This window comes from Hyla sarda, chromosome 1 (genome assembly GCF_029499605.1).
Source record: "Hyla sarda isolate aHylSar1 chromosome 1, aHylSar1.hap1, whole genome shotgun sequence".
NCBI classification, from domain to species: Eukaryota; Metazoa; Chordata; class Amphibia; order Anura; family Hylidae; genus Hyla; species Hyla sarda.
The window spans coordinates 571,922,638-571,938,230 of NC_079189.1; the positions used below are offsets into that span (position 1 = coordinate 571,922,638).

The window sequence follows — 15,593 nt, forward strand, 5'->3', positions numbered from 1 at the left end:
GTTTCCCTCTGTCTAATCATCTCTGAAAAATCATGTGGACTTTACTCATCTCCTTATTCCCAGCTGCCTGAATCTATCCCTGCAAGCGAAAGGAACTGAATTATTCTTAGGCCCTCAGGAAAGACACCGGAGTAATAAATACGTAGGATTATTCTTCTATAAAGCTCCCACACTGCCCTTTAACTGGCCATGCTAATGAAAACTTTGAACTGCGGCCATGTAAAGTAGGCTGCAGCAGATTTCCACTTATACTAACCCCGGTTATAGGGAGGCTTATTCGGGAAAATTTACAGATAATTGTAGGCGCCGCAGCAGTTATAATCCTGGGGAAGAAAGACACCGGATTAATAGAGAAGTTGTGATAGAACAATCTTTACATTTGATATAGTAGTTATGTTCTTGTATATACGGGCATGAGGGAGCGCACCATACTGCAGGAGAGGCTGGATGACTGTATGAGGGAGCGCACCATACTGCAGGAGAGGCTGGATGACTGTATGAGGGAGCGCACCATACTGCAGGAGAGGCTGGATGACTGTATGAGGGAGCGCACCATACTACAGGCGAGACTGGATGACTGTATGAGGGAGCGCACCATACTACAGGAGAGGCTGGATGACTGTATGAGGGAGCGCACCATACTGCAGGAGAGGCTGGATGACTGTATGAGGGAGTGCACCATTCTGCAGGAGAGGCTGGATGACTGTATGAGGGAGCGCACCATACTGCAGGAGAGGCTGGATGACTGTATGAGGGAGCGCACCATACTACAGGCGAGACTGGATGACTGTATGAGGGAGCGCACCATACTGCAGGAGAGGCTGGATGACTGTATGAGGGAGCGCACCATACTACAGGAGAGGCTGGATGACTGTATGAGGGAGCGCACCATACTGCAGGAGAGGCTGGATGACTGTATGAGGGAGCGCACCATACTGCAGGAGAGGCTGGATGACTGTATGAGGGAGCGCACCATACTGCAGGAGAGGCTGTATGAGGGAGCGCACCATACTGCAGGAGAGGCTGGATGACTGTATGAGGGAGCGCACCATACTGCAGGACAGGCTGGATCACTGTATGAGGGAGTGCACCATACTGCAGGAGAGGCTGGATGACTGTATGAGGGAGCGCACCATACTGCAGGAGATGCTGGATGACTGTATGAGGGAGCGCACCATACTGCAGGAGAGGCTGGATGACTGTATGATGGAGTGCACCATACTGCAGGAGATGCTGGATAACTGTATGAGGGAGCGCACCATACTGCAGGAGAGGCTGGATGACTGTATGAGGGAGCGCACCATACTGCAGGAGAGGCTGTATGACTGTATGAGGGAGCGCACCATACTGCAGGAGAGGCTGGATGACTGTATGAGGGAGCGCACCATACTGCAGGAGAGGCTGGATGACTGTATGAGGGAGCGCACCATACTGCAGGAGAGGCTGGATGACTGTATGAGGGAGCGCACCATACTGCAGGAGATGCTGGATGACTGTATGAGGGAGCGCACCATACTGCAGGAGAGGCTGGATGACTGTATGAGGGAGCGCACCATACTGCAGGAGAGGCTGGATGATTGTATGAGGGAGCGCACCATACTGCAGGAGAGGCTGGATGACTGTATGAGGGAGCGCACCATACTGCAGGAGAAGCTGGATGACTGTATGAGGGAGTGCACCATTCTGCAGGAGAGGCTGGATGACTGTATGAGGGAGCGCACCATACTGCAGGAGAGGCTGGATGACTGTATGAGGGAGTGCACCATACTGCAGGAGAGGCTGGATAACTGTATGAGGGAGTGCACCATACTGCAGGAGAGGCTTGATAACTGTATGAGGGAGTGCACCATACTGCAGGAGAGGCTGTATGACTGTATAAGGGAGCGCACCATACTGCAGGAGAGGCTGGATGACTGTATGAGGGAGCGCACCATACTTCAGGAGAAGTTGGATGACTGGATGAGGGAGCGCACCATACTGCAGGAGAGGCTCGATGACTGTATGAGGGAGTGCACCATACTGCAGGAGAGGCTGTATGACTGTATGAGGGAGCGCACCATACTGCAGGAGAGGCTGGATGACTGTATGAGGGAGTGCACCATACTGCAGGAGAGGCTGGATGACTGTATGAGGGAGTGCACCATACTGCATAGCGCGCGAAGAAAGCCCGCGATGCGCCACGACCAAGTGAGTGTATCGCAGCCGAAAGGGAACTTAAATACACAGTTGTTGTTTCCGGGGGGACCGGAAGTCGGGGCTGTACCGATGACGTCCTTCCGGCCGGCAGCCATTTTGGAGAAGCCCAATATAAAAGGAGCCCTGCACAGCGACCTCTTCAGTCTGCACCAGAGAGAGCAGGAAAGTACAGACATGGCAGAGAGCAGCGTTCCATGTGGCGTGCGCCCCAAGATGGCACCGGAACAAAGGAAAGTTGCGGTGGTCGCAGCCCAACTGTTTCACGATCTTGCCAACCACTTGCAGCGGTAGTCATTGAATGAAGAGGGGGCCTGCAACCTTCCCCCACTGCCCGATGATGACGACGGCTGGCCGGATACTCCTCCAGGGGACACCGCAGGGACACCTGGAGCTCCTTCACCGGTGAGATTGTCCCCTCACCACCGGACATGGGGTTCATGGGCTGAGATCCCGGCGGAGCAATCCTCTGTGAGTACACCATCAGAAGCTGCCTTCTCTTCCTCCACCAGCCCTGAGTCAGAAATACCTTTGTCTGCCTTGCAGAGTGCACGACCGCGCTCACCAAAATTGCCACAATGGATCTTTGGGGAAGAACCTGAATTCATTCAGTACATGCATGTTGTTCTCCCACCCCTGCCTGGAAAACCCCTTCCACCGGTTCCTAAGGCACAGAAGGAAAGGGCCCATCAGGAGGCCGAAATAGCCGACTTGATGGAAAAGCTAAAGGCCGACACAGAGAACTTTATGCCCCCAAGCATTTGCATCTGCCTCCTGAGGAGAGGATCCGCTACCAAGAGAACACCAAAGAGATGGAGGCACTCTTCATACGCATGTGGGATCATCCCCGAGAAGGGGAGAAGCCCTTGGAATGCCGCAGAGCAACAGTGACAGTACCCTTATTGATTGCCACACCGGCTATACCATCCTCGTAAACCGTCGAGCTGTACAGAGGTCATACATCCACAAAAAGTTCCATTCCCTGGAGGTGGGTGAGATAGTGGAATACACCCCCGTCCAGGGCCTGCGAGGAGAGTGGGCTGCCGCAGTCACCAGACCAGCAGCTCCAACCCAGCTTCCTTTCAAGTACTTTCCTTCTACTGATTGTGAGGCGGACCCCTTCCAGCTGAGGCCGAAATGGCCTGCTCCTGATACCTCCACCTACGAACCCGAGGAGGAATTACTACAGCAACAGCTACTTCCTTCTACCTTCAGCAAAGTACCCAGGCCTACTCCTACTAAGGAGGTTTGGCCTACCCAGTGGGTACCAACCAATGTACCTAGGCCTACTCCCGACGCGGAGGTTTGGCCTACCCACCAGGTACCGACGAAAGTGCTGCGGCCCATTCCCGACGAGGAGGTGGGGCCGACTCAACCAGCACCAACTGTTAGTCTCAACCCTACAGTGTCACACTCTACCCTTACTAATGTGGTGTGGGAGAGTCACATTAACTCTTTGTCTGCTCATGATCTCTAGAAGGGTAGAGGCTTTAGGCGAAGAGCAGGACGACATCACAAGCTGTGACACCTATCTTGCTTTAAAGTTTTTTTGTCTTCACAGACTTTTTGCAACGTTTAAGAAGTGTGCCTAGGACTATGCTAAGACTGTTCAAGTTGTAACGTAACCATCAAGCTTTTGTGCCTGGTCCTTAGACCAAGAGACTCCTAACGGTAGGAGATTCGTAAGTGTGTGCCCGTCTATAGCTGGTAGCCATGATATCTGGACTCTTAGTGCAGGTGGACTGCTGATCCTTGCACGTTTGTTTACATGTATATACCTCAATAGTAACGTGACATTCTTTGCTAAAATTGCACCTGAACCCTGTTGGAGTGTTTAATAAATATTCATGCTAAGGTAACTTAATGTAAATGGTTATTGTACACAGAAAAATGTGCATTGTACATGTGTACATAAAAAAATTTAAATAATAGGTGTTATAGTAGTTGCTAGTAGGTGGCTTTCTCAGCTCCTCTGAGAATAACAGTTCTGTCACCCATCACTAACACCTTCTCAAAGGTCACTACCCCTAAGGTATCAAGACTGACCTTACACATAGTACTACACACATAGTGCCTCAAAAATAATCACTTAAGTGTACTTACCTACGTGTGTGAGATGCCCTGCCTGGCCAGTAGGTGCTCTTGCGAGCTAAAAGTAATACACGTAATTAAAAGGTAACCTAGGTAAGGTTTATCTGTTGTGTTCTAGGGATAAGAGCGTTTAGCCAATGGACCCTAGTAGCCAGTTTTATTGAAAGAAAGCCTCAGGCAAGCCAGTAAAGTTTTCAGTGTATAGTGAGATTCCAAAAATGTCTAGTAAGCTTTACAAATGTTAAGCAGGATGTATCTCATGTGAATAGTATCATCCTGTTACTAAATTCATGAACCCAATAATCCTGTTCATGAGTTTACCCAAACAAATGTATGTACCTCAAAAAAAAGTTGCTTTATAATGTTTTTACCCGACCTTCACTTCGTCCTTCTGTCTTAGGGGACATTCGTCAAGGCCGACTTATTTTATGTAAGGGGGTTTGTGGTGTCCCGGAACTGTATTGCATGCTGTACCTAGTGTAGAGGCCCCCAAAGTCAGAGTAACTACGCTCAGATAGGATCCTTCAGGTGGGACAGCCCCTAGTCGCCTCTTCTGTACTCTAATTCTGTACTGTTTATACATGTATATATTTAGTATGTATATTTAATATAATGTATAGTACTTACCTTGTTTAACGTCGCAGGACGTTCGGTCATGTGACCATGATAATATCCTCTATGGTATGTTTGAGGACCTTTGGAGGTCCTTGGGTCATATGTTACCCACAAACCTTTGTAATGGTGATTGACACAAGTATTGGACCAATTAGCTCTAGTCCAGCCCCTGCCCATATAAGGAAACTGTAGCCAATTATTGCTCTCTTGGGTTGCTGCTCTCGTGGATGCCGGAATAGCAGGACGGATCTGCGCAACTTGCAAAGACATGCTAGGCCTGAAAACCTACCGGCCTCAGCTGAACTGAAAACGTGAGTTCTAAACTACCCCAGCTAAAGCTAGCGTGACTACTGGACCGCAACTAAATCCCCTAAATCCAGTGGAACAGCGTATATTACCTTAAAGACTCTAAATTGCAAAAGTCCCAACCTTTGTCAATCTCCGAGAAAGCATTTGTATGTATAGAAACTGTTCCGGTTATGAAGCTTGCAGAAAATCTTCAGTAAAAATCATACCTGTTCAGAAAACTCTCCGGTTGTGGACATTCCATTGTTATCTACCTCCCTATCGCTCTTGGGAAGGGTGGCGGTAGGACAAGCATTACTGAGGAGCCGTCCAACCTGGCGTCACGAATGGCAAGGGTTAACAAACACACTTTAATCACTGCACAGCTACACTCCCCATACCCTACTCCCCCAGGCTATCACACATTGGTTAACCTTTTGCCTTCCAGTCCCCACATGTAACTGCCTTAAGAACTATAAAAGTTGTGCCTCCATGCTTTGGAAGAAGTTGAATTCTTCAGTAAAGTAAAGTTACCAGTAAAGTTAGTCCTTCTTGACTCCCTGTGTCTTGGCTTCAACTGCACCACCAAGGGCACCCTGAACTACCATCAGCCGGGATATTGTACCAGGGTAAACCTCTTTCACCAACATTTGTGGGCCCCTCGTCACTGTGCTGGGCTGAGGGAGCGTGTGATTTGCTCTTCAAAACTCTTGAGCCTTGCTGTGTCAGGGCTGCGGTGCACTACAAGGCCCAGCCTACCAAGTACATGCTGCTGCCTGCTGGGTCGCTTCAAGGGATGGAAGAGAACTTATGTAAAGTGTAGGGTGGAGGCCTTTACAAAAGTTGAATTTAGGCTCTTAGTGCACATTTTGATCAAAACATTTCTACCATCCACCAGGCGGAGGGGGTCTCATTTTTGGATGGGACCCTAATGTGGTGTCCCGGTACCGTATCCTATCCGGTACCTGCGTGTGTGGGTCCCCTTAGCCAGAGTCCCTAGGACGTCGGGTCCCCATTGTCTGGTTCACCCCTAGTCACCTCTCATCCAGATAGTTATTGCTCCCATAGCTTTCTTAGGAAGCATGTAAATATTATATAAATGCCCTATAAATAGTTAATTACCTGTCTATAGCGTAGCAGGACCTGCGGGTCACGTGGTTAAGTGAACTCTATGGTATTTCTGCTTTAGGACCTTTGGAGGTCCTTGTGACGTAGTTAATCCCATCACTCATTGTAACAGTGAATGACGGATGTTCGGACCAATCAGATTAGCCCCGCCCCCTGCCCATATAAGGGAGCGGCGGCCATGTTCTCGCTCTCTTGGGCTCTTGTTCCTGTTCAAGCAAGCAAGAAGCATCTGCGCTGCTGAGATCTGTGAGTCTAGGCCTGAACCTTGCGGCGAAGGCCGATAACTTCTAAATTCTGAGTGTATCAATCCCCACGCACTCTGCAAGATCACCGGACCTTATCTATCCCCTAAATCCGGACGGATCTGCAATAATTACCCTAAATTCAGAGACTTTAATTTATTTCAAGGTCCGCAACAATTGTCAGTCATTGAGCTATATAAAGACTGTATTCCTGAGACTGTCAATATTCATTGGATGTACCGCAAGCACTTAAGTAAAGTTACCCAAGTTCAAGTTCAAGTACATTGTGGACCTTCAGTCATTTCATTATATGCACCTGTCCTTTCTGGGAAGGGCGGCGATAGGCCGGAGGATTACCTCAGCATACTAGCCCTCAGCCTGGCATCACGAACTATAGGGTTAACATTAACCCCTCATCTACCGAAACAATACCCCCACTACCAACACCTCCCAAGGGCTACCACACTAACAAGCTCACACAACTCACCTCTTCTAGGTATAAAGACTCTACTAGAGATGAGCGAACTTACAGTAAATTCGATTCGTCACAAACTTCTCGGCTCGGCACTTGATGACTTTTCCTGCATAAATTAGTTCAGCTTTCAGAAGCTCCGGTGGGCTGGAAAAGGTGGATACAGTCCTAGGAGACTCTTTCCTAGGAATGTATCCACCTTTTCCAGCCCACCGGAGCACCTGAAGGCTGAACTAATTTACGCAGGATAAGTCATCAACTGCCGAGCCGAGAAGTTCGTGACGAATCGAATTTACTGTAAGTTCGCTCATCTCTAGACTCTACTTTGCCAAATGCTGACACCAGCCCTGCATAGAAAAACTAGTTTCCTAAGTTTACATGGTCACTTTCTTACATGAAAAGAACATGAAGCCCCCAAAATGCTAATATTACAATTAAAATGTTCTGGTTGCATGCAGATATGTGGTCTCCTAAAATTTATACTACACAGGTGAAGCTTTTGTCTGCACTGGACATCATTTTCCTCTTTAATAAAGATATATTATGTAAGTTGAAGACAACAGAATGTACAGTAGACTTGACCTCACAGACCCCAGTAAGAAGAGTACCCTGTCTGTTTTCTATTGTTCTCCACATTCGGGTTGCCATAGTACTGGAAATATCTTATCAGTCTAGAGTCTAGAAGCAGAACTATTGGCACCATTCATTTATCCCAATGCTTAAATTACAAAACAATAAAGTATGGACACAGTGTAAAAGAAGCACAAATAATCCTGTTGACTAATGCAGCACAATAGGGTTGAGCTTTTCATGCGTCATTAAAGTTGTTATCTACTTTACGAAAACTATTGTCTATACTCTGTTCAGGGGCAGAGGTCTGTCCTGTCCTGCATTACACAGAGAATCCATTGATATAAGTAAACACTGTGCAGTGCCTAGTTTCAACTGTAGCGGTGCTGCAGGGAAACTGAACACTCACTGCCAGATTTCCCTACAGATTAAGTTAAAGTGATGGTTTGGTGAAACCCAATTTATCCCCTATCCACAGGATAGGGAATAAGTGTCTGATCGCGGGGGGGGTCTGACCGCTGGGATTATTTAAGGACATTAGGCATGTGAACATTAGAAAGGCAAATTAATAAATAACATAGGACACTGTAAACCATTTAAGGTACACATAATGAAGGTGGACTCAGAGGACACTGAAATAGTGTCCGCCACACAGGACAGAAAGGGTACAGGAGAGCACCTCCTGTATTGGGCCACCACAAACTCCCCCTCTTAACAGAAGCCGTCCTCGGCGTGCAGTCCTGGAGGGCAGATAAAATAAAGTGGCCACTGGAGGCCACACAATAACAGTAGTAAAGACAGTTCCTGGGGCATTTTTAGTGAATGTCCTTCACAGGGCTAGTGAACTGGGAAGAGTCCATTTTGAACAACATCCATACACCCAAAATTTGGGTGGTTGAACTGGGATACAATTTACAACATTATGTACGAGTTTTATTGACCTTATAACTGCTGTGTGGTAAGTGGTTTTGGTTCGGGCTGCCTGGGGCTCTCTACCCTGATGCTTGTTATAATGCGGCCCATCGGCTACTTCTCCCCATAACATGTAGATAGCAGTACCTTTTTTCAACACGTGACAATATTACATATGTACACAATAGCTCTGCCATCTTTATATGTGCTACTTAGGACCTTCAAGTGATCTCTCTGGCCACAAGATAACCCTGTGCACAGTGGACAGGAAATAATAGACATTAGACATTTGATGACTGATGTGGACTGAATATACACATGCTTTATAGCTACAGTCCTAACTGAATATGACATATGACTATCTTAGATACACAAAATGCACTAAGTACATTACTGACTGTTGTATATTTATGCTGACTTTCTGTACATTAAATTACTCAAGAACTAGATACTCTGTAGTGACTAGACAATAGTATGTTTTTGGCTACTAACTTCTATATACATAAGTACTTTGCTCACGATATCTAGCGGGCAGTTGGCCTTGAGTAGACCACTGAGACCTGCGTAGCACCACCTCTGGAGAATCAGGATCTGCTGGGACCTCTGGAAGCTCCACAGGTACTTCTTCAACAATCACTGGAGCTTGAACTTGATCGAGGATCAGCTGAACAGGGACTGCTGGTGCATGCACTAGAGAGGTTGGAACTACTTCTGGAACCCTGGGAGCTGGAACATACACTGAAACCAGGGGAGATAGAACAGGAGCCGGTGCACTGACTAAAGTTGGACATTGGTTTCGGTCTTGTGGACTCCAAACTGGTCAAAATATGTGTGGAGGACCATCGCCGTGTCTCTTCGGGGAACTAGAATCTGATTAAGTCGATCACCAAAGACTGGATCCAAAGAATTTCAGTACAACAGTCCTTTGTGCACAAACAGTGGCTTACTCTGTCACCACAGATGCTTAAATTCGTAATCCCAATGGGCCCGGCGTAGACGGGTTGGTACCTTTTTCGCCAGAAGGTAGTCCAACAGAGCTGACTCGACTTTCATCTTGTACAGTCTTCCAGGTGTACAGGTCTTCTTTAATCTTTTCGGACCTGGGTTTACTTTCCATGAGGGTGGTAACAACATTCTGGTTCACACACCATTGGTAAAATGGTGGCATCTCCATGTCTTCCCACTTGTCTTGGACAGATGGCTCTTCGCCGGGGGTGTTATTGACATTCGACTTGCAGCTTCTATACTTGATTGACGTGAAGCAGTAATTAGCTAATCTGGAAGCCCATCGCTTTTCAAGGGTGCCCACTTTGGCAGTGTTCTGGTGAGCCAAAGGATTATTATCCGTGTAGACAGTAAATGGCGTGGCAGCCAAATAATCTTTAAACTTTTCTGCCATACCAGGGCAAGTAGTTCCAATTTGAACAAACTGTAATTGGCATCGTTCTTCTCTTCCCCTCGCAGATTTCGACTGGCGTAAGCAATCACTCTCTCTTGCCCATCTTTAACTTGGGACAGGACAGCTCCTAGACCTTCAAAACTGGCATCAGTATATAACCGGAATGGCTGACTGTAGTCTGGATACGCCAAGATGGGTGGCTGTGTCAGCAGATGCTTGAGAGCTTGGAACACTGTCTCCTGCTCTTCGGCCCATTCAATAGATAGTCTTCCATTCTAATTCTCCTTCGCCGTTCCCCGTAGGAGAGCTGTAAGCAGTTCTTCAATTTGCGAAGTGCGGGATGAAACAGGGGTAGTAGCCGGCAAAACCCAGGAAGTTCCTGACATCCTTTACCATGCGTAGTGTAGGCTAGTTCTTGACAGCATCCACCTTTTCAGGATTTGGCTGAACTCCCTCTGCGCTGACAACGTGGCCGAGGAAGTGGACTTGAGGTTTGAGCAAGTGACACTTTGATGGTTTGATCTTCAGCCCATGTTTGATCAGGACTTGAAAAACATCTGACAGATGACTGAAGTGTTCCTGGTAAGACTTGGAGTGCACAATGACATTGTCCAGGCACAATAAGACACTTTGGAAATTCAGGTGTCCCAGGCACCTTTCCATCAGACGCTGGAACCTAGCAGGGGCATTGCATAGCCCAAACGGCATACTTTTGAACTCGAACAACCCCATAGGTGTCACAAAGGCTGTCTTCTCCTGATCCTCCGAGCCCATGGGCACTTGCCAGTACCCGCTGGTTAAGTCCAGGGTGGAGAATTAAGCAGCATACCTGAGGGCAGTTTGTGACTCCTCAATTCTTGGCTGGGGATAAGCGTCCTAATGTGTGATATTGTTCAGTTTCCTGTAGTCCCCACAGAAGCAGATAGTTCCCTCTTTCTTTTTGAGTAGAATGAGTGGTGCTTCCCAGGGACTCTGATTTTCTTGAACCACGTCCGCCTCCTTCATGTCAGCTAGCATCTTCTTGACAGTCTGATACATGCCTGGCGTGACCGGATGGTGCCTCTCTTTTATAGGCAGGCTGTCACCTGTGAGGATACGGTGTTGGATCATTGAAGTTTTACCGAAGTCTGTGGGGCGTTTACTGAAAGCTTCATGATACCTCTAGGTGACACTGAAGACTCCATTGACCTGGCACCCACCAGGGTTCTGGGGGATTAGTACTGGATCCACCGGTGACTTGAGTCACATGCTGTCGGGTAGACATGTGCAGAACCAAAAATTTTGTTTTTTTCGTTTTTTTCGTTTTCGTTTTTTTTAAATTTTCGGTTCTGTGAATATTCGGAATGCTGTGCATTCGTCATATTCGGTTTTCGGATGCATCCACGGAAATTTCTTTCGTTTTCGGGTGCATTCGTTAATAACATCGAATGCATTTGTTAATTCGGATCTTTCGTTATATCTGTAAAATTTAGCATTCGTTACTAAACGAAATGCACATTAGTTTCACTTGCTGATCCTCTTTTGTAATAAATAGCAGGTGTTACCTTAGGATTCTTGTTGTTTTCACCTTTTTTTGCTGTTTTCTCTGTGTAGGAAGGCAAGTTTTCCTCAGGTAAACCCAATGAAAAGAATCTAATTCATTCCTTACATTCGGTTTACTCATAACGAATGCATTCGTTATTCACTAACATGCATTATTCGTTATGCGTTACTTAACGAATGCATTTGTTAACTGTATATTCGTATCCGTATTCTTTTTCGGAAATATTCGTTTTTTTTTTCGTGCATTCGGATTGTAACGAACACCCGAAAACGGGAAAATTCGTTAAGTTTAGTATTCGTTCCGAAACGAATTGCACATGTCTACTGTCGGGCCATTAGACATTCAGTCACAATGTCTCTAGGTGACTCTAGGAGTTACAACTGAGCCACTGGAGTATACTTGGGTAAAACGGTAGCAGAATCAGACAGATTCACTAACCGTACTGGGACTCTTCCAGTTGAGACGGTGACGAGGCTCCTTGCAGTTTGGACTAATGGATGATCTTCTAGCTGCATGGGTTCCAGCAGGGCCTGATAATCCCGATTCTTGACTCCGGGACATGCACGGCACCATATGATGGTTTCAGTGCTGGGTTGTAAGGTCACAGACCTGATATCTTAAACTCGTACTCTGCAGATTTCACCTTGCTTGTTGGCAAACTTCTGTTCCACATGTAGGACTGTCATGTGGTGCTGCACAGCCTGCTGGTCTGAAGGGAGCATATGGGGAAGAGAGGCATACAAGGCATCTAGAATCTCAGTAAAACAATTCCTCGTAATGTTCATCCCCAATATGAATTCAACAGACCCCTTATCCGTCACATTAGTTGCAATTACTCCCTTCCCTGTAAATACAAGTTCAACCCAATTGAATGGTTGGCTCCCAGTATCCATGTCTGGGGATTTATTGCCCATTACCCGAAACTACTCGGAAATTAACATCATCAGGCTCACACAATAAACTAGCATCCCGATGCTGGTAGAAAACAGGTTTAGATATGGTAGACACTTGTGACCCTGTATCTATTAACGCCTCTGAAAGTACACCTTCTACGATACCCGTTACAAGGGGGTAGGAGGCGACATAAAATGAGTTCTGATTTCGGTCGTTCAGGGGTTGGACCTGATGACTGTTTTACTGAGGGCCGATCCTTGATCTCAGGGTTAATCCGTTTTAAAGCCCAGCACTGCATTTTCCAATGGCCGGGCTTGTTACAATAGGTGCAAAAAGCTCTCTGAGTCCCCGAATATCTATTAAGTGGAGGTTTACGATAACTGGGATTGCAGGGAGCAGGATCAGGGACAGGTTTTCTAGGTAATGACGGTTCACGGTCAGGTGGAGCAGGCCGGGTGGCAAGCTTCTTAAAAGCTTTAGTCAATTGTTCAATGTCCTGCCTAACACTCTGTAGATCTGAGACTGTGGTGACTGGCAGAGTAGTTTGTAGTGGGGTGGGGATACGGGACAGTGATGGTATAGGCCTGGCCGTTTCCCCTAGTGATGCAGGTGTAAGGGGAGTACAAACTTCCTCTAACTCAGTCCTGGACTCAATTACTTGGATAGCCAGTCTTTTAAAAGGAGGAAATGATATGGTCGCCCAGTACGGGAGATGCTACCCAATATCCTTGCTGCCCTGTCAGGCAGCCTCCTTCAGTGTTCCCAGGGACCCTTGCACCTGTTTCCCACCCTGTATATATGTTCTGCAGTGTATTGTATTATAAAATGTGTTGTATCTTTAAGAGTTATGTCATGTGTTTGTTCCCCAGGAGGTACCAGTGACCAGGTGATTCCAAGAGTGACCTATGGGCTCCCTGCTGGTCTCCCCCATATAAGCCCTGGGTGGAGCTAGATTCTCTCTCTTGGAGCCTCTAGCTCTTGCTTCCTGCTGAGGTCCAGTGCAGTCGTGCCTAGTGTGTGTGTCCAGAGTGTTGGAGGCCTCAAAGTCAAGTCCTGCAGCCACCATCAAGTCAAGTAAGATAAAGTCACAGCTTTATGAGTCAAGTCAAGTCAGTCCCTGTCATCTGTCAAGTCAGCGTGGTCTGCATTCAATTGTCCAGTCCTACTACAAGTCCCAGCAAGCCCTTAAGATATCTGTGTCACTGGTCACCTTCTTGCGCCCTGGCGGAACTGTATAGACTTTACCAACTGTCTACCCTCAGTAAAGTTACCGTTGTCCATAACTTGGCGTCTGAGTCTTTATTGCCCCCGTGGCTAGCCCAGGATCCAGTGGTATACCTTCAGGTGGTTTTAGGCTTAAACAAGAATACAAGGGGTTAAGGCCATCTGCCCTAAGGGTAACAACATCTGCCCGCATCACACCCTGCTACCACAACTTTTGGCGTCCTACAAACAGGATACGGTGTGTGCCTTATGCCAAAAGTCTTTTATTAGTCTGAACTGTATATTGTCTGCAAAAACCACATGCCAATGCGATTTAAGTCTGCACCAGAAAGTGTATGGGGCTTTGCAAATGAAAAGTGGTTTACTCGTGGCGCTTGTGAAATAGAGGGGGAGATGAAGAAAAGACTGTTATCTGCTTCTGTGAACCTTACAGAGGAAGTACCTGAAAGGGTTAAGTTGGTCTGGTGTTTCCCGCACGCGCGGTTGTAGCTCCGCCCCGTCAGTCCCCAGAGGTGATGCCTCTTCAATCAAGCGAGGAGGAAACAAAGAGCCACTCTGTGTTGCACAGGGGAAAATTTTGCTGACCGGACCAAAACAGGAAGTTCCCTGGGCACAGCCATATTGGAGGTTCCAGCTGCTGCGTCCGGCTCTGCCGCTATCACCCATCAAGCACCCGCTGCAGTGCAGACTCTGCAAAAACAAATCATTGGCAGTATTAAGTCTCCGGTGTCAGTACCTGCTAGCATTAACCCATTAGTACCTGCAAGTCTGGTCGCAAGACGGATTACAACCGGGTGCCTGCAAAATAGAGGAGTAGCATCCATTACAATACCCCCATCAGTCAAGTCCAAGCCGCTTCAGCACTTCAGCAATCATCTTAAAGGGGAAAGCACCTTATTCTTCTTAAAGCGGCAGTGCACTCAAAGTCAACAAAATGTCAGAACCCAGATCAAAGTCAACAAAATGTCAGAACCCAGCTCTTGTCAGCTCTATCAGCAGTCAGCATCAACAGTCCTGGTGTTCCAGTGTCGGCACCGGTATTCATGGAAAACCCTGTCCTCCCTACCTATAATGGAGACCCCTTCAAACTGAGGGATTTCAAAGAGAGAACCCAGAGTTTGTTTGTCTTTTACTCTTTCACTCCTAATCAACAGGTGCAGTTGCTCACAGGACAACTCCAGGATCCATCATTAGAGGAAGTCCGCACCTGGCCAGCCTCCGAGAGGGCAAATGTAGAGCAGATCTTTGAAGGACTGTACCAGGTATTTGAGTCACATTCTCCCTCAGAGGTACGTCTCTGGCTGTATGAAAGGCGACAGAAGCCAGGTGAGACCTTGAGAGCTTATGCTGTAGCTACAGAATGCCCTAGAGACTGTCCCAAAACTAGATGGTATAACTCTCGAGCAGGGAACTAAGGTGTTAATGGACAGATTTATTGATGGAGCTCATAATAAGTGGGACAAAGCCCAGCTGAGAATGTTAGCGGTCCAAAACCCCAACTTGTCCTTCCCCGCTTTCAAAAGACTGGCTATCCAAGTGATTGAGTCCAGTACTGAGTTAGAGGAAGCTTGTGCGCCCCTTACACCTGTTCCAGAGCCTCTAGGGACAGTAGCCAGATCTATACCACCTCTGACACTAGCCCCTGTGTCCTCTACTTTGCCAGTCACCGCAGCCTCATACTTGCAGAGTGTTAGGCAGGACATTGAACAACTGATTAGGGCTGAGAAGGAGCTTGCCACCCGGGCCGATCCACCTGACTGTGAACTGCCCCTGCCTAGAAATCTGCCCCTGCTCCCCGCAATTTCAATTACCACAATCCTCCATCCAAAAGACCCTTGGGGACTTAAAGACCCTTTTGCACTTACTGTAACATTGGAAAATGCAGTGCTGGGATTTAAACAGATTTCCCCTGAGGTCGTGGACTGGGAAAACAGTCCTCAGGTTCAATCCCTTAACAACCTAAGTCAGGACTCTCATTTTATGTTGCCTCCTACCCCTATGTAAAAGTTATTGTAGAAGATGTAC

The 15,593-nt window shown here is 47.3% G+C and overlaps 1 protein-coding gene across 1 annotated transcript; it reads left to right on the forward strand.

Moving 5' to 3' along the window:
* The first annotated feature begins 413 nt into the window (after window positions 1–413).
* Window positions 414–1,031, forward strand: LOC130275819 (puff II/9-2 protein-like). The gene has a single exon (XM_056524333.1). The coding sequence runs from the start codon at window positions 414–416 to the stop codon at window positions 1,029–1,031; it is 618 nt and encodes a 205-aa protein (XP_056380308.1).
* The last annotated feature ends 14,562 nt before the right edge of the window (window positions 1,032–15,593 follow it).

Excerpts from the sequence above, each read along its gene's own strand:
- LOC130275819 (XM_056524333.1), top strand. The coding sequence starts at position 414 with ATGAGGGAGCGCACCATACTGCAGGAGAGGCTGGATGACTGTATGAGG.